The sequence below is a fragment of the Corvus moneduloides genome, chromosome 1 (assembly GCF_009650955.1).
Source record: "Corvus moneduloides isolate bCorMon1 chromosome 1, bCorMon1.pri, whole genome shotgun sequence".
In the NCBI taxonomy this organism is placed as follows: Eukaryota; Metazoa; Chordata; class Aves; order Passeriformes; family Corvidae; genus Corvus; species Corvus moneduloides.
Genome location: NC_045476.1, coordinates 103,435,163 through 103,461,163, shown reverse-complemented (window position 1 = coordinate 103,461,163; position 26,001 = coordinate 103,435,163). Strand labels below are relative to the sequence as shown.

The 26,001-nt window shown below is 41.7% G+C and overlaps 2 protein-coding genes across 4 annotated transcripts in view; one reads left to right on the top strand and one right to left on the bottom strand.

Annotated features, from left to right (window-relative positions):
• Window positions 1-764: 764 nt before the first annotated feature.
• ZNF407 (zinc finger protein 407) overlaps window positions 765-26,001 on the top strand; it is a 334,429-nt gene continuing 309,192 nt past the window's right edge. Inside the window, exon 1 of one of the 3 annotated variants that reach the window (XM_032120687.1) lies at window positions 765-845. The gene's annotated coding sequence lies outside the window, so the exon portion shown is untranslated. Of the gene's footprint in view, window positions 846-1,631; window positions 1,768-26,001 lie in introns of those variants that run through there. The other 2 variants (XM_032120695.1, XM_032120678.1) reach the window with 2 other exon arrangements.
• On the bottom strand, window positions 934-17,841 carry LOC116443275 (translation initiation factor IF-2-like). The gene is made up of 3 exons (XM_032107381.1): window positions 17,672-17,841; window positions 12,622-12,813; window positions 934-1,777 (listed from the first exon to the last, which is right to left on the bottom strand). The coding sequence occupies exons 1-3, from the start codon at window positions 17,839-17,841 to the stop codon at window positions 934-936; spliced, it is 1,206 nt and encodes a 401-aa protein (XP_031963272.1).

The following is a 26,001-nucleotide window of genomic DNA, read 5'->3' as shown; positions in this document are numbered from 1 at the left end:
TACAAATAGCCTCCCTCTTGCCTTTTTCAACTGTTCCTCTCTTGAACTGCACTCCCTGAAAGATATTTTAAGTACAGCTTGGAGCGTGGGCACCACCTTCGACTGATAACCTTAGTGAATGGCTGCGGTGCTGTACGACAAGGACTTGTTTTCCCCTCCCCCAGAACAGGTTTCCCATGGACCAGATCCAAGTCTCGCTGCAGTGCGATGCAGGGTGAGAACGTGAGGCACAGCTTTACGCGCAGCCCTGCGCGGCCCAAGGTTACACCGGCGCAACGCAGCGCCAGGGCTGCAGTGGGGGCAGGGGGCACAGGCAGGCCGGGCTGCGCCACGCTCCAAGAACGGGCAGCTTCGGGAAGCTCCACAAGCGCACCCGCTGGCTCCTGCCACCCCGCCTGCCTTCGTCCGGCAGGCGCACGAAGCTCCGGCCTCACCGGCACGCGCATCCCGGGAAAACCCTCGGGGCTCCGTGCTCCGGCCTCACCAGCACGCGCATCCCGGGAAAACCCTCGGAGCTCCGTCCTTTCTTTTGGGACTATCCCTTCCCGGGACGATGTGGGGGGCAGCAGGAGCCGGGAGTTAGGGACGATGTCAGGGCAGGGCAAGATGGCGCCAGGGCGCGCGCACGCGCGCGGCGGCAGCCGTTGGGCGCGCGGCCCCTCACGCCGGCGGCGGCACGAGCGGCGCCTCCGCACCGGCTCCCGCCCCGCCGGCGCCGCCGCGTCACGTGGGCGCGCCTCGCCCCCGCCCCCCGCGCGCCGGGCGTGACGCAGCGCGGCGGATCTACGGCGCGCCACTGGTGACACGGCTCAGCACAAGCGGAGGCGCTCGGCTCCCCCCGCGCGGTAAGCGCTGCCCGCCGCGGCGCGGCAGCCCCGTCTCGCCGCTCGGCGGCGCGGGGCGAGCTGCTAGCTCGGCCCTCGCGAGGGGGGCTCATGGGGTCGCCGCGTCGCCGTCTCCCCTCGGGCTTTTTGGGCCTCTGCGCTGCCGTCGTTTTTTTTTTTTTTTTTTTTTTTTTTTTTTGGAGTGGGCGGGCGGGCTGTGGCGCACCGGCGGAGCCAATCCCGTGCCTGCTTCCTCCCAAGCTGCTCGCCGATTGGCTGGGGTGCCGAGGGCGGGAAGAGCGCCCCTTGCGCCCATTGGCCGCCGCAGCCGGCCCCGGGGCCGTGGCGGGTCTTCCCTTCCGCTCTGCCGCGGACGGGCGCGGCGGGGAGAGGGCACGGGAATGGGCGGGGGGAGCGGGGACGGAAGGAGCGAGGGAGAAGCGGTTGGGGTGGGGGACCCGCGCGAGCCGCCACCACGTTGCGCGGCTCCGGTTGCAGCGTGCTCCGGGCTCCTCCCCGGTTCCCTGTGTCTCCCCCCCTCCCCGCCCTTCGCCCAGTTCCGTAGGGTCGGTGCGCACGCGCGAGGCTCCGTCGGGCGGGGCTGTGGCGTGAGGGGACAGCGGGGCACAGCGGCGGTGGCGGTGGGCGTCGGCCCCGTGCAGCCGCCGCCCCGCGAGGACGGCACCGGGCAGCGGCCCCGAACCGCCGTGCGGGACGGTTTGCGCGGCCGCGTCTGCGCAGGCGCGGCGGGGCGGGGGTGAGGCCGGCCCGGGGTGGGCGTTCGGATGTGTCGGCGTGTGGGGTCAGGCGCTGCCTGAGTGGCTTCAACCCTTCCTTTACTTCCCCCTCCTATCCCGAAGGTTGCTGTAGAGTAAGAGGGGATGAGCTTTGAGAAGTGCAGCAGTTGGCGGTGAGGGACGACGCACGTGACTGCAGGAGCTCTGTACGTGGGTCTTACAAGGGATAAAGAAAGGGTTGTACTTGCTTTCCCTTTATTCTGCTTCGGTCACCAAGCAGAGCAGTGACAGAATTACAGAATTAGGTTGGAAAAGAGCTCTGATGCACCGAACACCGTCTTGTCAACAGACCATAGTACTGCGTGGCACATACAGTCTTTCCTTAAACACCTCCAGGGACAGGGACTCCATCACCTCCCCGGGCAGTCCATTCTAAAGTCTAAACACACTTTCAGTGAAAAAATTCTAATGTCCAGCCTAAACTTCCACTGGTGCAGTTTTAGGCTTTCGTGCTCTACTCCTGTCGCTGGTTGCCTGGGAGAAGAGGCCGATCCCCACCTGGCCACACCCTCTTTTCAGGTGGTTGTAGAGAGTGGTAAGGTCTCCCTTGAGTCTCATTTTTTCTAGGCTAAACAATCCCAGCTCCCTCAGCCATTTCTCGTAGGATTTGTGCTTCAGACCTTCTGCTTGTTTACTGCCTTCCTCTGGAGGTAGACTCTTGAGTTATGAGCATCTCCTGTGCTCTCACAGTCTTGTGATTTTCAACATGGTTTTGTCTGATCAAGGGAGTCAGAGTAGACTCTTAGGGAACCTGCCGGATTGTGGCAGGGAAAGCAATTTCTCATAAACAGCATAGCAATGTTAACACATTTCTGAGGGTGTGTGTGTCTTGAGTGGGAAAGATCATTAAACCAAAACTACTGCTTTAGGTAGCCTTTGAGGGATAGTTGATCATCTGTATGTCCTTTATATAGAAGAAATTTTCTAATATGAAGGTGGTGAGGCATTGGCACAGGTTGCCCAGAGAGGTTGTGGATGTTCCATCCCTGCAAGTGTTCCAAGGCCAGGCTGGATGGGGCTCTGAGCAACCGGGTCTTGTGGAAAGTGTCCCTACCCATGGCAGGGGTGTTGCAATTAAACGATTTTTAAGGTGCCTTCCAACCCAAGCCTTTCTATGAGTCTGTGATTCTGTCTTGTTTAATTTGACTTGAGCAAAGTTTCCTGTTGCTCCTTCAAATAACTAGTGTGGCCTGTGAACCACAATGTTAATACTAAATGCAGTGTTAGTTGGAGGAAGGAAAGGAAAAAACCATTTGTGATCTGAATGCTGTAGCAAGCAGTGATCTTAGAATTTGCATAGTTAAAAGTTTTGTTTCTGTTTTCCTGTGCCCTCTTTTCTTCTTTGTGTGGTTGTACTGATGCAGGCTTGCAAGACCTTGGCTTTGTCATGTGCTTGTGCTCATCCATATCATACTAAGCATGATGGTAACACCTAGGGGGTAGTAAACAATGGAAATCCAAAAGTGCAAGGGTAATAGCGGCAGTGGTGGATTTGCTGATGGTGCAAAGCCATAACAGACTAACATACAATTTAAACACTGGATGTAATTTCCTGTGATTCTCACCTTAATAACCCAAAGGTGTGGCATGTGAAGACTATAAATTTTCCATTCCTGTATCAGAAGATGAGTAATCAAGATGTTTGTATGAGGCTGGAGCTTTAGATGGTAGGATCTATATTTTTCCCAGGTCACACCTCTGCATGAAAGATGAGGACAATTACAGGCTTCAGTTTGGTCTCTTGCAATATCCTACACTATTCACAGCAAGTTACATTCATCATAGAAGTAACGTTGCAGTCATTCCATCCTTATTTCATAAATTATTTCAGCATGGACATATAATCAGATTGTAGCTTTTATATATAAAATATGGAGCCTGGCAGTAATTGTATAATCCATACATTTTAAAAAAAGTCAAATGCACTGATGTGACAGCACGATGATGGACTGTGACTTTTTCAGTATGTTCAAACATGTCAGTTTTATTAGCATTTTGGGAAATATAATTCAAACGACCTGAGTTAAATCCTTTACTATCATTCTTCTGTTGGAACTATTGTATAGTAAGAGCATCAAAGATTTCTCATTTATTTGCATGAGTTTTCTTTGTTAGAAACGCTTTTAAAACTTAAGCTGTGTTGTCTCTTTTTAATGAAAAACATTACATGGTGATAGAATATGTGTGAAGCAGATGTCAGTCACAGTACTCCATTAAACCCAACCTTTTGTAGTGAAAACCAGCATTTTCTTGTTAGTCTACACAACATTAAGAATGAGGTAGCGTTGCTTTTCATGGTTTTTTTTCGTTAATTTTTTGAATGTGTACAGTGTTGTGGTTTTATGAGTGACCTGAAATACACAGACAGACTGCCACATGAAATGTGGTTGAACTGGAATTGTTGGGTGGCTCCTACAATTGAATTTCCTAATGTGGCTTAGAATTTAAATATTCTCTTTCTTGGGAAAAAAGAAATGCTTCATTGGATGGATGACCCCATCAGTCAAATAAAAACATTGGTTTAAGATACACCTGGTCTAGTCATTCATTGAAATTAATGCCTTGGTATTATGATGCATGTTAAAGGTACTAAAAAGTTGACTTTTTAGATTGAAATCTGGAGTGTAACTTACTCTTTTGAAAGTCTGAAGGGAAAGACAAGATGATGTGATTGAACAGATGTAGTGCCTGTGGTTCCTTCAGCTGTTCACAAACCCAGACGTGGTGAGTGGTCTCTGTGCTGTGCTCTGTGTTATGTGAGGAGTCAAATGGAAATGGTGCTTTCACTTTGACAGATTGTCAGCAGCTGCCCAGCAGAGCATTTGTGGTTATTCTTCCACCCCAGAAAAGTCTTGTTTTGTGTTGGCCTTGCCACCTCGGGGTAGTTCTGCCACCACTGCCCGAGGTGCAGCTGCATCACACAGTGCCAGCAGCAGCCAAAGCATGGAGGCACTGCTCCTCCATACCACGAGTGGAAGGAGCAGAACCAAGGACAGCGCTTCTTGGTGGACACAAAGGCACGAACGAAATGAGTACCGTGCCTCACCAGTGACCACAGAATCAACTAGGTTGGAACAGACCTTTGAGATCAAGTCCAACCTATGACCTGACACCACCATGTCAATTAGACCATGGCACTAAGTGCTGAGTCCAGTCTTTCCTCAAAACACCTCCAGGGACGGTGACTCCACCACCTCCCTGGGCAGCCCATTTCAATGTCTAGTCACCCTTTGTGTGAAGAAACTCTTCCTCACGTGCAGGCTAAACCCCCTCTGGTGCAGCTTAAGACTTGTGTTCTCTTGTCCTGTTGCTGGTTGCTTGAGAGAAGAGGCTGACTTCAGTCAGGCAAGTACAATGTTTAGTATTAAACAGGCAGGCATAGGGTTAGCCATGGATGTCTTGGAGAGAATGAATTAGGAGTAGGGTCGCATGGGACCTGGCATTGCAAACTGCTTAAATCTTGCCTGGCCCGTGGTGTCTAAGTTCATGTGGCATCTCTCTAGTACCATCAGAGTGGTTTAATCTTTGGTCCATTTGCCTTTACGTGGTTATACAAAAGTGTATGAAAGTTTAAATAAGTCTATACCTACTTCTAAACTGGATTTTTTTTTTTTTTTTTTGTCATTTTGGACTGTGTTAACACATAAACTCAGATTGTTTATTAGCCTGTGTATACAAAACCAGAGAAGAAAAAGCAAAAAATGTAAAGACGTTCTTGTAATTTCTAATTTCTCACCTTTGGAAATTCCAAAGGTGACTTTTTGCTTTGCAGAAAGAAGTTTTATGTTTAAAACAGGGGAACCACACCTGCTTTCCTGCTCTGCAATTGTGAATGCCGTTAATCCTGTTTCTGCCATCTGTCAGTGAAGAGTCTCTAGTTACAGAACAGTCTGTAGCCCATTGCAGGTGTTTATATTAAATATATGTGGAAGTTTTCATATTTTACTTATTCTCAGTTCTTCAACATGTGAAGATGAAAGATTGTGTCCCAAAGTTATGTTAGCAATTTATAGCTTTATAGCAGAATGAAACCTAGCTATGTGTTTTTCCTCAGTATGAGAAGGAAAATTACAGTAAGGGCTACCCAATTCACATATATTCTTACAAAGAAATAACCCAAGTGCCTTTTAGAAACAGGCAGTAATGGTGTTCCAAAAGTAAAATGCTTGTTTGCATGATCGTGACTGCTTTCCAGTCCTGCGTTAGCAGAGTTGTTGATTGCTAATTTTTTTGTTTTGTTTGCTTGTTCTACAACAGGCTGACTTTTCTCAGTAGTCTGGCCTACTACTGAGCTACTGTCTGCCACAGTGTGGGTTATGTTTAAGTGGGCTCTGAGGCTGTGAATGTTCTTAGGTTTTTTTGATCCTCAGTGGCACAGGCATAAATTTTAATTGCCTCTGTCTTTCTGAGTCTAAACATAGAAGTTGTTACATGTGTGTGGCGTATGCAGTGGCCCAGGAGGAGGTTTGCAGAGTTAGGGTATGCAGTATTTCAGTTAATAGATCTGAATGTATACATCTCTATAGGTTACTATTTTGCTTCAAGTGCATATATGGATGCTTTTCTAGCTGTTACTTCTTTGTCTGGTTGTAGTTATAAAGTTTCTTGCTGTCCTTAGCCCCATCTTTGGAATTTCAAAAGTTCTTCTCAAAAATATAGGTAGCAAGATGTAAAAAATACATAAAAATGTTCAAATCCACTGGAATTACAAGGGGTAACAAAACTTATCTGAATAGTAATACTAAGTCATCATTTTGTATGGAAATCATTGTTTCATGTGGTTTTTTTTTTTTGGTGTTTTTTTTTTGTGGAATCCATGCAATTACCTGGTATATAAGCTTTTCTGTAGGAAACGTTCCAGCAAGAAGTTTGAAAAGTATGGAGGTCCTGACAAGAATTCAAATTTAATTAAAGACAGATTGCTGTATTGCCATTTGGATGGCCTTGAGAGCTCTGGTATGGCTTTATATATGTGAGTTCTCTCCTAAGTCAGGTTTTCAAGCTTGGGCTCACCCTGGAAGAGCCTGTGACCTTCAGCTGATTCTATTCAGTGCGTTAGAGTTTGGATTTATTTAAATGTTTTCTGTAAACGTTTGCTATGAACATACGAGATAGTCCACAGTTGGCTTTAGGACACGTAATCAGGAGGAGACTTACTTTACCTGTACTGGTGGTGTGTAGCATGTTGTCATCACCCACTTCTGTGTTCAAAGGAGAAGCATGGACAGGGGTGACCTTTCCATCTCGGTTCACATGTGGAAGCGTGAGACTTGCTGCTCTCGTACTGCCTGGGGGGTTGGTGCCTCCGGAAAGCCGTGTGCTGGCTGTATGTGTGTGCTGTAGCTGAGTCGCATCCTGCTGTATGCCCAGAGCTCCCTGGATGTGCCAGGGTTTCCTGCTCAATGTTCTGCAGCCATGCAGGAAATCCTGCGTGGCTGACAAGTGTCAGATTTCCTGGTGCATGGGGTGCAGCCAGTAAGTGGAAGGCTTCTGAAGAGCATGTCTTGACATTCCTGGGATAGCCAGCATCTATGCACAGCTTTCTCCACAAGAACCATGGCATAGGACTACAGCACTTTTGCATTTTGCAATGCCATGTGGTCTTTTAACATGGCGAAAGAAATTCCTGTTGCATGCTTGTTTTCTATTGAATGTTTAAGTGACATTGAATATTTGTTGGATTGTTCCAAGTCCTTGAGAAAAGGATAGCAAGCTCCATGAATTCAGTGAAGGCAAAATGTTGCACTTTCCTGGTTCCTTGGTGTGTAACATGCTTTCTGCAGGGATGTATTGATATTGGATTTGGGACACTGAATACTCAGTGGGGACAGCAGTGACCCTTGTGTTTTGTTTTTTTGTTTGACTTGTTACTTTTGTCTTCTTCACTTTCCATTTTCGATGCCAGTGAAGTAAAGGCTGTTTTTTTTCATGTTCCCCATGTGGGGCAAACTGAGATTTACCTTAACCTTTAAAGGAAAGGGGGTTCTTGAGTTGTGTCATATAAATTGTTAATAGGATATACACTTCTGAAAAGTCAGAATGGATAAATATGAAACCTAAAAGCATCGATAAGCTTGTTTGTTTGCTTTGGCAGCTCCAGAATAAAATGCAATGAATACTAAAAATTGCTAGTTCAGCATGTGTATCTTTTACTGGGCAAAGCCTGGTTGTTACAAGTCAGCTATTTTTTTTTGGATTGGATCCAGTACTAGCACAACGTGTAAGTTCAATGATACAGTACATAAGGATGTTTTCTGGATGTTGTCTTCAAAATCTGCCAACTTAGTTTCTATTGTTCTGAGTTTCATTGGTGCAACAATGGACTGATTTGAATTGCATTTGCTTTTTTTTCCCTGCCTGTTGTTCGCATTTTCATTTTAAATTATTTACAAGTCTGAGGCTTGAAGATGAGAGCCTAATGAATGCTTTTAAAAATAAAACCTTCTTCTTTAAGCATGTTACGCTTCATGTTTTGAATTTATAACCCAAGCCTTAATGAATAGTTTCCTAGTTGCTCTCATCTTAGAATTTATGAGCTGTCCTATTTACAAGTTTACCTATACAATGGAAAGATAATTCCTGTTTACCTTAAATGAACTGTTCTTGTTAACAAGCTTAAACTGCTAATTAGGAATAATATGGCAATGAATACTATGTCAAACCTTTTAGCAAGAATGCAAAGACGCAATATTTAGTTGTTGAGCCTTTTTCTGGTACATTGCGTGTAAGAATACCGTGTTGTGGTTTTTGATGTCTCATATACATATCAGGTTAATAAAAAGTATTTTGGAAAGAAACTATGGCCTATAGGTCCTCACAGAAGCAGATTGACTTCTGCCCTACATTTAGGATGATATGTTGGTGTTCGTGTAATACGATACTGCTAAAAGCCTCTTTGTTGCAAGGCTTCAGATAGATGGCAGACATGTGAAAGAACCCTTCTGACTTCATGTTTATGTCCAGGTACTGTATTTTAACAGATAAATTATTCTCCTGAGAAAACCAGCAGGAATAGCAGTAGTTGCTTTAAGTGTACATTAATGTAATTTAATCAGGAAGGAAAGAAAACCCGGGACTAGAATTTGATGTTATTTACCTGACTATAAATTGGAATATTTCCATTTAGTTTAACAGAATTTTTTCAATTTGTGTCAAAATGATCAAAATCACAACCTGACAGAACCTTTCCATTTCATAATTTTTGTGTACTGAACCAGAGAAATAAAATTGGATTTTTTTTTTTTTTTGGTCCAAATCCTGCCACAAAAAATGGGTTGGTTCTTGAGCAGAGGTTTCATAACACAGTGTTGTTACTTGTTGGTACCAGGAACCTGGCAGATATGTTATATGAAAAAAACTACCCTTCTTTTTCTTTAGTTGTTTCTCATTAGACTTGTGAATTTGAGTGCCATTCTAAATCTAGGTAGCTCAAAAATTCCTCACAAGTATTGCTTCAACTTCTTTGTGAGTGCCTCTGATATGTGCAGAGGATTGTATATAGGCTTTGTTCCCTGTCTCCTTTCCTTTCTGTCACCCAAGGAGTTTGCAACAGGGACGGCAACCTGAGGAGGGAAGGGGAGGAAGAGACTGAAGAGAAAGTTGACGTAGGTCTGGTGTTGACCTTCAGCTGCTCTGGAGCAGACATCTGATGAGATACAAGGAGCTCCTTCTCTCAAGCCCCAAGAATCCTTCCTGGGCACAAGGTCATTGGGTACAGAAGGTGTTGTTTGGAGAGGACAAGTCAAAACCTGACAATGCATTTTGCTAGCTCAGGCTATTCAGGTTCCATTTCCAGGTAAAAAACATGCTGAACTTTGCTGGTGATGGTTGACTTGCAGGAATGCTTTCCCTTTTTCGTCATTCACATCATCATGATTTTAGATGTCGCTGATTTCAGTAAAGTGTATTTTGAGGGTGAGTGCTGAAACTTTTTTTTTCAGAGATTGTGTACTTTTTTTGTATGCAAAAGGTATTTACCCTGTAAGGGGATGGATTTCTGAGGAGACTGACATACAGGCAGAGGCAATATATTATACCAGCTACTATCGGGGGAGAAGTAGGCAAGCTTTCAGGCACACAAGCTTGTCTTCGTATCTGTTATTGGTACCAAGATAATTAAAATATACTTGAAATGAAAAAAAAGTTAATCGCTGAAGTTTATACTTAAATATTGTATGGAAGTGCAGGAATGTAAGCAGTATGTCTTTTTATGGCATCAAATAATATTTTATTTATACATTCGTTGTTAGTACTCAAAGGTCTTTAGACTTGAAATCAGAGAGTTTTGGGTGGCAATATAACTGACAGTGCTGAGAAAACTTCAGTTGATGTTACTGTGGCCATGATTTCATTTTTACTTAATTTTTCAATTATTTTTCATCCTTGTATGTTATGTTTCTAAGCTCCGTGGGATCTGTTCTGGGAGAAAAGAAATACGTCACATAATATTTAAATTTTGTTTGAATAAACCACCTAGAAAGCACAGGAAAAAAAAAGTTATATTGTCTAAAATAAAATCTCAGTAGGAATTTTGCATTATAAAAGATGATGTTCATAATGCTGGATTTGTTTAAACCGTCAGAATTGCAAAGCATAAATAATTACATAATTTCACACTTTCCAGTGAAGTCAGACCCTGATTAAGAAGTTGACAGCCTGAAAGAGTCTGCTCTTTGACAGTGATGTCTGTATTCCCTCAATTTGTGCAACTGCATCTAGGAAAGCAAACTTAGCTTTATACCCTTTACTTTGAATGAGATCCTTTATTGACAAAGGGAGAATATTCCTTTTAATAAAAGTTTTCATACTTTAAATGCACAGATATTTCAGCTTTTCTGCTTTCAGCTAGTATATATTTTGCTGATACCAGGTCTTCTTGCTGTCTTGGTCCTCACTGTCTTTCAGTATGTTTGATATTCATATTTCTTTTTTATTCCTTCTTCCTTGCTGTGCTTTTTTTTTTCCTTTTCTTAAACAAATAGACAATATGGTAATATGAACTCTAATAGGAAAAAGGCATTGTTTAACTCAGTTGGGGTACTACTAATCCAGTCACCAAATGTAACCATAACACAGCATGCATTTTAATTATTAAATATAATGGAAATTTTGCATTTTAAATCTAGAGCTATAAACCACTTGTTTGAAAATGCAGAGTTCAGCGCTATGATTTTAGCTTGTAGTGAATTACAGGGCAGTATTCTTTGATCAGTTATTACAAGTCGAAGATTAGTAGCATTCAGTGCTTGTGTTAATTTTGAGAGTACATATAGGAGTCACTGCAGGTCAAACTGAAGCTCAGATGTGTATATTTTTAATGATTTAGTGAGCTGACTGGATAAAGCAGTGTTAAAATGTGTGGCTAATACAGTCATGCCAGTCATTCCAAATAAGGGAAATCTAAAGGCACATTTTGAGGACTAGTATGTCCCCAAATTCTAGTACTTTGTAAAATATGCCTTATTATTAAAAGCCATATTATTGAAGTTTTGCTTTTAGAAATGTTAGTTTGAATAGTTCTTGAAAGCAGTCCTAATGATTTTTTGGTGACCTTCCATTAAATAAGAGCTGCCAGGTAGAGCAATTAATAAATGTTTTCTCGTGTTTGTTCAATACCTGTTTTGTAATGAATACATTTTGACCATAAATTCTAATAAATACCGTGAATTCAAATAAAGTAATCTCATTGTCTGTGCATGTTTTGACATGGAGCATAAAACTATTCCTAGAGTGAATGTGGATTTTACTGACTCTTCACAAAAGATCACTAGTTCCCTGCATGAGATGTACAGGCCTGAACAGGCTCTGTTTTCAGGAGTGGTGGGCACCAAGTTATGGAGCAACTGCAGGAGGTTTGGAGAAGTAGGAGGCTTTGCCTAGGTGCTTGCTTCAGGGTGCTCGCAAAGCTGGTGTGCCCTAGGTACAAGAGCAAGACTTCTTAGGTTCATGAGCAGTAAATAATATGGTAGTAGCTCTGCAGAGTCAGTGTGTCTTTTTTTTTTTCCAGGGTGCCAGATTTGGCAGCTCTCGTTTTCTGGGCTTAGGACTTGTGCTCATTGTCTTTCTCTAGCTGACTTCTTTCTAGGGGCTGTCTCATGCTGGTTGAGAGGGAGTTGGATTTTTTTCTTCCCTCCCTGAATCAGATGTGAGATACCAGTACTTAAAACTCCAGGTCTCACTTTCTGATCCAGACATTTTAAATCTCGACATTGAGCAGTACAATAGTGGTTAACATAGCAGGTAGATACAGACATGAGTGATTTTGGACTGTTGAATTTTGGGAATTGAGTGCAGATTTTTGTGCCATGGGACCATCTGCTCCCTTAGAGGATCCTTGCTGTCTGATTCAGCTTTTCCTTTCCCTTCGTCTGTTTTCCTATTGGTGATCTGACATAAATTCCATAAACTGGGCACTGATTTTACATTTGCAGGCTTTGCTCTTTGAGTCTGGTTGTTTTAAGGATATGTTTGTCTTAGAGCACCAATTTTCTCATTCTTTCTCTTGTTCCTCACTGTTCATCTCTATTGCATATCAAATGATATCAAAATAATGAATGATGTCAATGTCTAATAGATCCTTAAAATTCATACGTTGTGGTTCTCTTTGCTCATGTACTTTTTTTGAGTATTTGGCTGGATGGTGTGTAGGTAATATCTTTGTACTGTGTTTGGGTTTTTTATGTATATTTTGGAAATATTCTCTGCTGTCTGTGTATGCCAGATTAATCTAGTCCACCAAAAGATCTTCCCATTAAGGTTATATTTTAAAACTGTGACTGCTCCAAGGCTGAATCACTGTAGAGAACCAAAGAATTTATAAACCTTACTTATTTGTGTTGCTCTGGGAATTGGTTGCAATATATATACATAGTCCTCATGGACTGTAAAGAATTACTAAGAGAGAGGCTTTTCTGGTGAATAAACTTAGTTTAAGACTAAATAAAGGCTATGTTTGAACACATGGTCTTGGTGGTTTCCTCTAAAGAACAGTGCAGCATCACCTGGGGCACATGGGAGCATCTCTGGACTTCAGGTCTTTGCGAGCTTCCCTGGTGTCCCTGAGACAGTGTCTGCAGGCAGCTGCCTGTTGTAGCTTGGCTGTTGCTCCTGCCAGCTTGTCCAACTCACCAGCTGCGCTGTGAGGACCAACGCAGGATTTTGTTCCTTTGCTACTTCTTTCTATTCCTTTCAGACTGTAAAATGGGGACTCTGAAAAGAAAGGTAAATTTCGCTTTTGTGCTTTTTGTTGTGCTCCAGGAAAAAGCTGAAAATAAGCTATTGCTAGCCGGAAATAGCTTGCACCTTAAGGTAATAGGTTGCTTGTCTCTTGTTGCTTTATTTTATGCTTCATGCTGGAATCTGCCCTCTTATGTATGAATTGTTTTCCATGCTGTCTTAAATAAGACCCTTTTTATACCTTTTAATCTTTTGGCTTCTATGAACTTCTGGTGGTTTTTATCTGCCCTTATCTTTCTGTTAGTTTTCATTGCACTATATGTTGTCCAATCTCCAGTTCCTGAATTCTCAAGACTTACATCTTTTCATCGGGAGAACCCTTTTTTTTACATGCTGTTTTGTCTCTTTGTCATTTTTATGATGTGCTGATATGTTTTGTCTTGTCTCTTCTCTGACACAGGTGATTTTAATGCTCTTTGCTGTTCTCACTTACTTTCTGTTTGTCCAATTCTCAGTTGTACAGCTGACTTCAGGAGATAGCAGTAGGATAAGAGAGCCTGAACCTGGGCAGGTCAGCAGCAGCTGGAGGCCAGTACCTGGCTCCCATCTGCCCAGGGGCTCTGGTGCAGCCATCTGACCATCTCCCAATGATTCTTCAGAGGATGGGGTGGGCAGATGGGTCTGAATTACAATAGATGGCTCTTACCAACTGATTTAACTGGCCAGGCATTAAAATTCTTAGTCTGATTGCTTTTCCCCTTCTCTTCTCTCATGTTCTTTCTTGCCTTCCTTCTGAAATAGATTTTTTTTTTTTTTAATTTGTAAAAGGAAAAGTATACCAACTTTTAAGTATGAAGTGGGTTTTTACAGCTGAGTTATAAATTCCAAAACTAGGTGGTTTATAATGGAAACACTTATGGGGGAGAGGGGAGGGCACGTTATAATACATATGTAACCTTTTTTCCCTCTCTTTAGTGAATAGACCGTTTAAACTAAATTAAGTAAAGGATATAAATTCTGTTGTTTCAGTTTTTAATATTTCATGGCTGATTTTATAGATAAAAGTTACATTTAATAATAAATATGAAGAAGAATTTATACAGCCTGTTCTAGTTTGATATGGAACAGCAAATCCCATTTCTCTGTAGCTGTAAAGAAAATTCATTATAATGTCTTTGATTGTAAGAGATGTCTTCATTGTGATTAGTTACACTGATAATAAAACAACCTTTTTACAAATGGCACAAGATACATGAGATCTCATGTGTCTGCCTTTTAATAGCATTGAATGTGTGCATTTTCTACCTTTATTCTGTAGTCCTTTCATTTATAGCTCGGCACTTTTAAAATCTACAAGTTATTAAAAATAATCTAATATAATTTAATTTTTCTTTTGAAGAATTCTGGAGAATGTGTTATTAATGTAGCTAAACATTGCTAATTGTTGAGTTTTCAAAATATAAACTAATTTTAATTAAAAAGAAGTGGGTTTATATAATTTTATTTAGTTCTGAATAACAAGTTTTGTAGATAAAACAGTGCCATCTGGATATATAGCATTACTTTACAAATCCTTTTTAAGCACCTAAAGAAATATCTTGATTTTCAAATGCCCTGTTCCCAGTGAATTCAGTTGGATTTGGATGTTAATAGGTATTCAAGTTATTTAAAACATAGACAGTGGCATGAGGATGCCTGGGTGAAAAGCCAGCTTGATGGCAGTGTCCAGAGAGTGGCAGTGAATGGAATTACATCCAGCTGCTGGCCAGTCACAAGTGGTGTTCCCCAGGGCTCAGTATTGGGGCTGGGTCTATTTAATATTATCAATGATCTGGACAAGAGGATCGAGTGCACTCTGTCACTTTGCAGACAACACCAAGTTGGGCAGGAGTGTTGATCTGCTGGAGGGCAGGAAGGCTCAGCAGAGGGATCTGGACAGGCTGGATCAGTGGGCTGAGGCCAACTGTGTGAGGTTCGACAAGGTCAAGTGCTGGGTCCTGTCCTTGGGTCACAACAACCCCAGGCAGCCCTACAGGCTGGGGGCAGAGTGCCTGGAAAGCTGCCAGTGGAAAAGGACCTGGGGATGCTGACTGGCAGTGGCTGAACATGAGCTGGAGAGTGCCCAGGTGGCCAAGGAGGCCAATGGCATCCTGACCTGTAGCAGGAACAGTGTGGCCAGCAGGAGCAGGATAGGGATTGTCCCACTGTACTTGTCACTGTTGAGGCAGCACCTTGAATCCTGTGTTCAGTGTTGGGCCCCTCAGGACAAGAAGGACATTGAGGCGCTGGAGTGTGCCCAGGGAAGGGCAAGGGAGCTGGTGAAGCATCTGGAGCACAAGTCTTATGAGGAGCTGGGGTTGTTTAGCCTGAGAAAAGGAGGCTCAGGGGAGACTTTATCACTCTCTAGGAGTACCTGGAAGGTACTCATGGCCATGTGGGGGTTGGTCTCTTCTCCCAAGTAACAAGTGACAGGACAAGAGGAAATGGCCTCAAGTTGCACTGGGGGAAGTTTAGATAGGATTTATGAAAAATTCCTTCACTGTAAAGGTTGTCAAGCCCTGAAACAGGCTGCCCATGAAAGTGGTGAAGTTTAACATCCCTGGAGGTATTTAAAAGACGTGTGGATATGGCACTTGACATGGTTTAGTCGTGAACTTGGCAGTGTTGGGTTAACAGCTGGACTCGATGAACATGGTCTTTTCCAACCTAAACAATTCTACAGTACGGGGAGAGGGAGAATTTTGTGAGGGATTCATTAAAAGGGATGTTAATTTATTTCTATTGTACATGCATCTAAGAATACTTTGATCTCCTGAACACAGTAGTACAGAATGAGATTGATTAGAAAAGTGCAATGGTTATAATAAGATCCTTTGCATATTTATATTGCTATGATTTGTGCTGTTACAGGGGTTCAACCAGTAAAATCTTCTGTATTGTTTAGTATATGGAAATAATATCAGATATTAAATCCTGGAAAAATGGTGTATTTTGCAAAATTTGAACTTGTAAAATGTAATTGTATTTGAAATTGTAAAATAGAATTGCAGGGTCACTGTTAGAAGCGAATTCCTTTCCTGCTTAATGTAAAAAGAATTTGGTGCTTTAGAATGAGGAAGGCTGCTCAGCTGACAAAACAGAAGTTGCATTTGATTATCAAATATTTATGGAATTTACCAGAAAGTGAAAGTCTGAATCATAGCTCTTGGGGAAAAATAGGATGTGATGCTCAAGTCTTCTGGAAAATTCGTGATGGAACAGCACACTTAATATTAGGTTTCACTGTAAAAGACATAAACCAACATTTTTGCTCTGTTGTCAGTAAGGTTTAATTTTACACTGTTTTCTCTTTTCCATTAACAATAGCAGCCAGGAAAAGAGTTAACTTGTTAAAGTTTTTCCCAGAGTGAATACTAGGAAAATGACTGTTGATGACTGAAACACAGGACTAAATTTTGTTTTTACTCTCTGAGAGATAAGCAGGCTGCATCAGGACCCTTTACTGTAGGAAGCATCCCCTTTGACTCGATGTTGCTTTCTATGCCTGCAGTGCTCCGTCAGAGGAACTGGCTCTGTGGTGTGGGCTGCTCAGTCAGCTGAGAGCTGCCGAAACCCTGCCCTTCTGTTGTGCTTTGCTGTGATAAGTCACCACGCAGGTCACCCATCTTGTGGTCCCTCAGATCCTGTGGGTGTTTGAGCTGAGCAACAGCCTGCTTAGTGATATGTCAATTTTTTCCTGCCAGGAAAGTATTGGAGCAGGTGCAATTTATTACTGTAGCTTGGTCTCCGGGTACTTGCCCGTGGTTGCTGCAGAATATGTTTTTTGTGTTCATTAAAACCTATTGATCTTGGGAAAGTTTGTGGGATTGATTTGAACTTGGGTGTTTTTCAGGGAATTAGTAGTATTTTTAGTAATAACACTCTCCTAATGGATTCCTGAGAGAAAGAGTGATGGTGTATTGAGGAAATACAGAGTCTATGCAGCCAAGTTGCAGTTCTGGTGCAACTCCCAAGGTTCCCTTGCCCAGGCAAGCACTGTGTGTTCCTTCTGTGACCTCCTGTGATGCCAGGAACTGTGTCTGGGTGGGGTCCAGCAGCATCTGCACTCCCTGCCCAGGAGGGCCTTGGGGAGCAGAAGGCCATGCCTGGGGCCGCTGGGTTGACCTGGCACATGTCTTTCGAGTCTGCAGAGGAGGAGGGCTGTGGTGCCACCCTGGATCATGCCAGATGATGGTTGGGTTAGCAGTGACTCTGTGTGGCTGGCGGGCTCTGGTGGGAGGAAGAGACTCCCCACACCTTGGGCTCCACTGCTGATACTTCCCAGGGAGCTGTTTGATACTGTGGTGCTGAGAACCTGGAGATTAGAGTTTAATTTGATAAACCAACAACTGAAGGAAATGCATTGTAGTCTTGTGTAGCTGTTAAACAGTGTTCTTCAAAACAGGGAAAGGGTTTTGCACACTTAAGATACCCAAGTAACAGAAATCTCGTAAGCAAGGTACAGCTCTTAGAGCAGAGTGAAGCTTCATAATTTTTGTAGGTATTAGGGAAGTGGTCCCCAGTGCAACTGTTCTCTGTTGCTACACCCCATGCACCACTCCTGCAGGAGAGATGAAAATGTTAATTGTCAGGTGATTCCTTGTTTGGGAATGCAGTTGAACACGTGTGCCTCACACGAATTGTGCTGCCACTGTGCACGTGCTTAGGCATATTGCTGGTTCTGGAAGAGAGCTGAGTTTTAGGGACTGATTTAGGTACGCACCAAATTTGTTGTATTCAAACAAGTAGACATGGAGGGAAAAGGATACAGTTGCAAAGCAGCAGCATTTGAAACCTTCATGGTATTTGTTCCCAAACTATCAGTAGTGTGAATACTTTGGACTAGTAAATGGAGGTTTTATTTTATAAGCAATGGTGGTATCAGCAAGGGACTGTTCCTTGTCTTCAATTCCTTCCTCCTTCAGTTCTATCCACCTAGGACCCATTCTGGGAAGATGTGGTTTCATCATAGGGGCTGAAATAGGAGGTGGAAGCTGCTCTGGCATCCCCTGGTCCCTCTCTCTTGGGTAGCACTGCCTTGTCTCTCATTCACCTTCACTCTCTGCCTGCTGACCAAGAGTGTGTTTTGCTGGGGAGAAGTGGGAGCCTGCTTGGTCTTCAGCATCTTTTTGGTCCTTAGCTGAAGTGAAGGAAGCTTTTGTAGCTACATGGCTTAGTTCTAGTAAAGAGGATGAGGAACGGAAAAGGCTCCATGATATGCCATAGTAGCATCTCTTGACTGGTATCACAGGCAGCGCAGAAGTCATGAATAATTTTTGTATCATCCCATATGGCCAGTGCTTGGACTCATATTGCCACCGGCACACTGGTACGTCTCCCATTGCTGTCTTATATTGGTTTCTCTCTCTTGACACAGACAGATGTGTCACAGATGGAAATTAGAGTGAAGTTCAGTTGTAATCCCTGAACTGTTCAGAGTACAGAACTACGTAGCATTAAAAGTTCTGTGGTGACTACAGCTGAAGCATGGGTTTGTTCACCTGGAAGCAGGTCACAGCTCTGGAGGAAGCCAGGTGTTGCACAGCTGTGCGTGGTTTAAGTCACAGTCGTGATCATCTCAGTTATTGGGGAAAAAAATCCCCATGTGTGTTGCAGAGGACATGGCAGGGCTGTAGTGATTGCTTGCATGTATTACAGGAAAGCATTAAGGAGAAAAGGTGTGAAAAGGTTCCTCTGCATGTTAAGGGTTTACTCTCTCCATAGCTGAGGTCTGTGTACAGCTATCACCTTTTTATACTAATTCCTAATGATGGATATTAATTTCTTTGTGGTAGAAATCCAGTAATACAAAGAAGGAAAGGCTGGTTTGTTTGCTTTGCTAAAGTGTGCTGGAGAACTGACTGTGCCAGAGGAATTTGGGATATCATCTATTACACAGAGCCCTTCTGAGTGCATCCTGGTGTGAGGCAGCCCCGTGCTTCCACCATCCTTCTCCCCATCACTCTCTGCTTTATGTAAGCAACCCAGCTGGAAAATTAAAACTGAAAGAAGTCCTTTTCATATGTCTTGTAGGATTGAGCTGAAATACTTCCAGTGTGCTCACTTCTATTTCATTGAAGAGAAAATAGGGTTTGTTTCTCATAGTTAAATTTTTGAGTTGTCTATGTGTCTACCAGTACAGTAATTTGATAAAGGCAGACATGTAAATGTGTACATTCTAATAAATATATATTCTAATTGAATAATATTAGCTCTCATTTCTGTAGATATGCCTACCAATAGAACATGTAACACATTTCTGTTTGATCTGCTTTTCTCAGATGGAATGCAATTACTTCCTTGTGTAAAGTGGCCACCAGGGGTCATCAGAATGCTTTTATTTTTATTAACGTCGCCCTTTCTTTAGAAGCATATGTGCACTTCGTATTTTCTGGCAACTTTGTTAACCTATCACACAAAAAATCCAAAGTCTTTATGTTACCTGTTCAGCCAAAAATTCATGCAGTTCTTTTCAGCTGAGCTTCTTGAAGAGGCAGCAGATGAGGAAAACAGGGTGCACAAGAGTGAGCAGCATAAATACACTGATTAGTGCACACATTCTTTTCTTGATAATTTAACTGGTGATAAATACAGTAGTAGTAGATGACAAATGTGTCCCAGGCTGTGATGGTAGAGGCCTTTTGTTGCTTTCTGTATGAAATGGTGGTGTTAAGCAAGGGGCCAACAAAGCCATCCTTTTTTGTCTTTTGGGTTTAATTTTGAGCAAAGGTTGATGGAAATTTAGTAAGTCTTCACAAATACTAAACTCCAGAGTAGCCTTCTAGGAAATTCATACTCCTTATGTTTTTAGAGGAGAAATAGAGCTTCTAAGACCAGGTTTCTAGGGTAAAATTTATAAGAGTCAATTTGCAAGTAGCAGCAATTCCAACATGCTTTTATCTTTTGCTGCCAAAGTTAAGGAAAAAGTTAAGACTTCCAGCATTTTTTTCAAGTGTCAGTGATAGTGCCTGTGTACTTCGTCTGATGAATTCCAGTGCAGTCCACTGTACTTGAGAGGGTACTACAGCCAACAGTAGAAAGGGATTCAAATTGCATTTTACTTTTTACTTCTCTCTAGTTTTAATTGGTGTAGTTGGTGAGAATTGTATCTTGCATGAAATCATGTCATTTGGAGAATTCCCACAAACCACAGAACTTACTATTGTATGTGGAAAATGATCATTTTTTCCTGGAAATTTCTTTCCTGGACCTGATAAACTCTCTAAAATAAAGTTTTTGAGAATACTTAGAAAGTGCTTTTCATCCATAAATATCACAGTGCTATATGTATGAAGTCTTTCTTGGATCCTCAGAAGTTTCTATTGAATGTTTTTATTGATATTGTTTTATGTGTGCCTCGCTCTGGAAACCGTCAGAATTCTTTGAACTTAAAATTCAAAATATACAGACCTTAAATTTTCAAAAATTGAAAATCTGGAGGTTATATAACAATTTTTAGGAGATACTAGTGCATTTCCTCTTATTTTCTGACTTGGACATACATTCCTATTGATTCTTGACAGCACTTGAAATGAGTGTATATCTGTATGTGTCATTTTTGACTTCTTCAAAGCTGGTCCAATCAGTGGTCCCTGCTGCATTTAGCAGCATTTGACTCTTTCTGAAATGAGAGGATGAGGAACTAGGGAGCCTTCCCTTTTAATTATTTTTTTTGTTGGTATGAATTAAAGAATATCTTCATTATGTCAGCAATTCACAAGGACTTCCTTTGTGTTGCCAATTTCTGCCCACCTGGAAGGACTCTTGAGTGGTTTGGAAGCAGAAGCAAGTGGGATGTGGGTAGTACTGCGGGTGTGTTTGCCTGTGATGCCATTACAGTTCTTTCTGGTGGCTGTGAGAAAATGAAATTAATGAGTGCGGATGACTCCCCATTTTCAGTGATGCACAGGGAATGACTATCAGGGGGCTTTTTATTTTGTCACTTGAACTATTCTGGATAGATCTGTGTAGAAATTTCGAAGTCTTTCGTCTTGGAAGTCTGCAGCTTATTTGGAAGTCTCCTGCGGAGATTTTGCTGTCCTAGGAAAATGGGTGGCTTTGTGTGAAGAATGGGCTTACAGTGCAAAGCTCAAAGTTCTAGCATTTTTGAGCTGCAAGGGAAAACAAATGTTTGTAATGGATATCAAATTCTCCTCAAAAAAAAGTGATCTTTGTTCCATTTGGATTGACAACCATATTGTCTCCTGTATTCCATTATTGAGGAGGCCGCTAGCTTGGATTAGTCTCTCTGAAGGAAGTGAGGTAACTTTGTAAGGCGATAAGACATTGTAAGGCCATAAGACAGATGCATGATTTGATTTAGGAAGGATGTTATGCCCCTGAGAAGATGCTTATTTGACACAAAGGTCATATGTTGAGATGAGTTGTTAACATGCAGTTTTGTGCAGGCTACTTAAGGAGCTCATTAAAATGATTTTGCTTCATTGTATCCATGATTTCATTGAAAGAATTAATTGTCTGAAAAGGGGAATTTTTAGTGGGAAAAAAATGAAACTGTTTTCCATATGTCGAATCCTTTACAAACACTGCAGATTGGGCATTGAATACTTGGAGACAATAGTACTATGACTGAGAAGTGCTCTGGAAATTCTAATGTCAGGATTAGCATAAAAAATAAATTAAAAAAAGAAGTAAAGTACTTGTAAATAAACTTTTTTTGTGTTCTTCTGTACATATCCCTACCCCTTCTCTTGGCATATGATCAAAAAGAGAAGTAAATAAAATTGTATTGACCATCAAGTTAAAGAACTTTGCAGTTTACTACAGGTTTATGGATCATCACTAAATTCCTTGTCCTTTTGATCTTAATTTAAGATTACTACTTTCTAAATTTCATCTGAGGATTAGAGCAATGCGGGTGTTATACTGCAAAGGTTAACTTCACTGTCTCCACCTTTTGGCACAGTAAGACATTATATACTGTTTTTTTGGACCAGTGGTAAAAAATTAGAACACTCAAATCCAATGTTCTCTATTTTCATTGAAGAAAACAGCTTCTGTCCACAAATGACTTATGCTCATGTATAGAACTGTAGCAGACACTATGTCAATATGCAAAAAAGCTTTCTACAAAGAATACAAAAGTGTGTTGTTATCAGGTAAAAATGGTGGTGGCTGCTCAAGAAGTACTATTTTTCTCATTTTTTAAAATGAATTTTCTACTTTACAGATAGTGAGATGGTGCTGAATTGTGACTGTGCGAGGTCTTTTAAATTAGTTTAAATATTGAAACAAAAACTCCATGATTCTGATGATTTGGAAATCCCAATGGATGAGAGGGGAGAGTCTTTAACTATATTGGTTTATGTGATATAGCCAAAATAATACGTATTACGCACTTGCAATTTAAGAATGTTTGTCTTCTCATACATTCTCTAAGGATTTGGATAGTTGGCCTATGCAGATGTAACATACGTAACAAGCATTCTGCTTTTCAAGATCTTAAAAATGTTTAGCTTCTTTCAGATATTTAGAAAGTTATTGAAGAAAAGCAGTATGTTATAGCACCTCTTTACGGTAGAACTACTGAGCTCAGCTTTTTCTGAGCAAAAATTTTGAGGCCACAACAGGTTTCTTTCCAAAACTCAGGAGCAGCACTGTGCTGCAAAGAACCTTAAAATGCATTAGGTAATGTATGACTGTCTCCAAGCGGAAGAATTTGTTAACCTGAAGCTAATGTGGCAAATTAATTTTTGGTCATATCCTTTAAGGGTCTGTTCAGCTATACTTGATTTATGTGAACATTAACAAAAGATTTATGTTACAAAAAGTCAACCCACTTTTGAGTCAGAACAGTTTCATTTTGAACATTGAATATGATGTTAAGAGAGCGCTGTTTGACAGAACCGGCTTTTAAACTATGGAAATACTGAGGATTTGACTGCTGTCTGCTTAGCTTGGGATTGATCCTGTGCTCCAGTCTTCTGCTGTGCTGTACCTGGCATTACCATTGGCTCAGTCTTGGAGCCTTTATAAATACATTTTGGTTTATTTATTCAATACATTAAGTGGTTGCATATTGTTGCACTTTAGGCACTTGTTACTTGTAAAAATGTTTCAAGATGATGCTTTACAAGATGAACGTAGCAGGAAACTCATGAAAGTTTACATCTTGCATTGATTTTAGTCTTGTTGGTCCATTAATAAGGTAGTTCAGGAGCTGATCTTCCCCTTTCCTACTGCTGTATGAGTTTGGCAGCATTACATTGCTATCAAAAGGCTTACTTGATCACACTAACAAGTTGGAGTTAGACTTAAGCATATGCTTAAGGTGCCGTGGCTTCAGAGGGCTACTTGCTACAGCTACAGTGTGTTCTTAGATTAGGTTAATAAAATTCCAGATGCTGATTCTTCGTTTGTTATGATGATCCCTGTGCCAAACTAAGGCTTGATCCAAGATTAATTTTGCGAAAAGAAACCCGTTTGACCTTGTGTGGTCACTGGGACTGTCCAAACTTTGAGTCCTTTTGATGCCTTCTCCAATGCATTGATTCTTCTATATTACAATACCAGCTGCAGGACAGCCCTTAATTAGTATGGTGGCTTTGATGAGAGCTGAGGTGAATTGGCGTAGGCAGGCAGAGGATTAGGACCACTCAGATTTATGACCAGTCTGTGCTTTGCCAGTGTCCTCCTGCCCTCTCGCAAATCTTAGGAGGAGCTTTTGGGAGGGAAGCTTACAGCAGAGGAAGCACTACAGGCTTCTTTTGCCTAGATGCAGCTAATGGTGTGCTGAATGCCTTCTTCGATAGCCATTCCTGCCATATATCCATGCAGGAAGGAGCCCACAGCTGCATTTGGGTGTGAGGCTCTACTCTGCCATGAAGGAAGCTGAGGTTTGTGCTACTGACATTGTGTTAGAGGCACAGCAGTGTGATCTGAGCAAAGGTTGTAGCAGGAAGAAGCAGAGACATGGTCCAGTGCTGTGGTCCAGTGCTCCAGATCTTGTGTGAGATGTGGAGAACTGGGCAGAGCTCAGCAAATTGCTGATCATGGTCCCAGCAAAAGGAGCAATAGTAGCCATTAAATGTCTACCAGAAGATGTGCTCTTGTCCTGAAGGCAGCTTTAAGAGAGAGCTAAAAGAAAATGGAGGGTATTTAATTCCTTAGATTAATTAATATAGGGGCAGTTTTAGAGAAACAGCAGCAACTGCTTCATAGTTGTTTTCTTTCAAAGAGAATACTTTCTGGATTATGGTTTCATGCAGGTGCAGACTCCCATGTAGTGATATTTTGACGCTGATTATATGAAAGTGGGACGGAGGCAGATGTAACTCTGGGAAGGGTGGCAGAGGTAGATGAGTTTCATGGAAACTTAGATGTGTGCTAGCAATGAAGTTGGTAAAGGTGTATCATTAATGTTTGCCACACGTAGCCTGCTGTGCAGCTGGAGAGCAATTGCCTGGATAATACTTACTGGTTGTGGGGATAGATGTGACACTGTTGACTTCATTAGGAGAACTGCCTGTAAATGGAACAGAGTTTGCATTGCTAGAAGTTTGTCATGAAATGAAGGCATTAGATAAGGAATTAGGCAAGAAGTCTGGGGTGTAAGGCATCTTAGCATATTTGTATTACACGTGATTATTTTAATTTCATATGGAGGTTATTGGCAGCACCTATGAGATTTATGTTTTGCATTTTTCAATTTTCTAGCAGCTAGTTTGTAGTTCTTACTACAAACAGCTTACAAAGATAAAATAGAGGAAATACATTTTTTTTTCCTAAGCACTAGAAAAATCCATAACTGGTGCAGTTGAGTAGGGGATAATGTTGGACACCAGAACTGGGATTGGAGTCTGAGCACAGTGCAGGATGAACTTCTACTGGAGAGTTACTTTTTTAGGTGTGTGAGTGGCCAGTGGAGATGAGCTGAATTTGCAGGGGAGTGGCAGAAAAGGCCAGATTTTTATTGGTGGGGAAACCTCTAATTATCCCAATACAGCTCTTGATAGTGGAAATGTTCAATGCCAGTACTAGTTCACTGCTGGACAAGTTTTCTGATAAATCTTATGGTCTGAGAGTATCCTATAAAGAAGATGGAGAATTGGTTTGAGATTGTAAATTGTCTTGTACAGCAAAGGAGAAATGTCTGTTCTTCCCTAGGCCATGCAAGGGAAGTGTGATCGGGTCTCAGTGGTGGGCTGGGGACCTGCTGTGGAGGTGCAGCAAGGCAAAGGACCCACGGTTGCTTGTTCAAGGATGGACTTGCGACAGTTGTCATTGAAGTGACTTGATATTTTGCATTATATAAATAAAGCTGTACTACAGTTAAACCACATAATTTTCATTTGATCTTTCTTTCTGTATCCCAAGCAGTGTTCGTAACTTTTTCTGGGTAAGCTTGCACTTCAAAGGCTTCATCTGGTCTTGCTATTAATTGCTGTAGTGTTTGTGAACATACCAACAGTGTGCTGACTTATACCAGCTGAAAATATAACCCTGACTGTTTTCCTTCTGACTAACTGTGATAAGTTTCTATCCTGGTTGTAGGAACAAAGAAAAATAGTAGTGCATAAGAATCAGAAAGCCACATTTAGGGGACAATATTGTGATCCTCCAAAGGGCTGTTGTGATCTAGAGGTGGTTATTCTCTGGTTATTTAGGAATAACTAGCTCAGTATAGGTTTGGTCAGTGCTTCAGCTCAGTGAGAGACCTACAGTTGAAAAACTGTTCAGTGTATGCAACTAATGTGCACTCAATTCCTTAGGGGCCTTCCATAAATTATTCTTAAGCAGAAAAACACTTTTTTACTTCCATGGGTATAAAGTCGAACTGATTTGAATTTATTTTCTCAGTTTAATACTTTCCTACTTTGTCCTCAAAATTAAGCATAATTATTTTTTTTAGCATGTACTTGAATAGTTTTTTGTACCCTACATTATCTGTATCAACTTTGCAATTACTTAATCTTGTCAGGATGTACTTACAATTGTGGTCATGGCCTCATTCAATGGGTAGCTGAACAAAAAACTGAATACTTGGATCTGCAGCAAATTGATGTTTAAATCATGGTGTAAAGCACATAGATAAACATTTAGCATTTAATAATCTGTTAAAATGAAATGCATTTTCAATTCTCAGTTACTTCATATCAAAATGAAAAGATAATAAATGTCAAAGTTTGATTTCCCATCCCCATCCC

Excerpts from the sequence above, each read along its gene's own strand:
- LOC116443275 (XM_032107381.1), bottom strand. The coding sequence starts at position 17,841 with ATGCCAGAGCAGCTTCCACCTCCTATTTCAGCCCCTATGATGAAACCA. Across the intron at positions 12,814-17,671 it reads CCTCCATTTACTAGTCCAAA|TCTGAAAGGAATAGAAAGAA; the intron begins GTATTCACACTA and ends CCCATTTTACAG. Across the intron at positions 1,778-12,621 it reads GATGCTCCCATGTGCCCCAG|ACCCACGTACAGAGCTCCTG; the intron begins GTGATGCTGCAC and ends ATCCCTTGTAAG.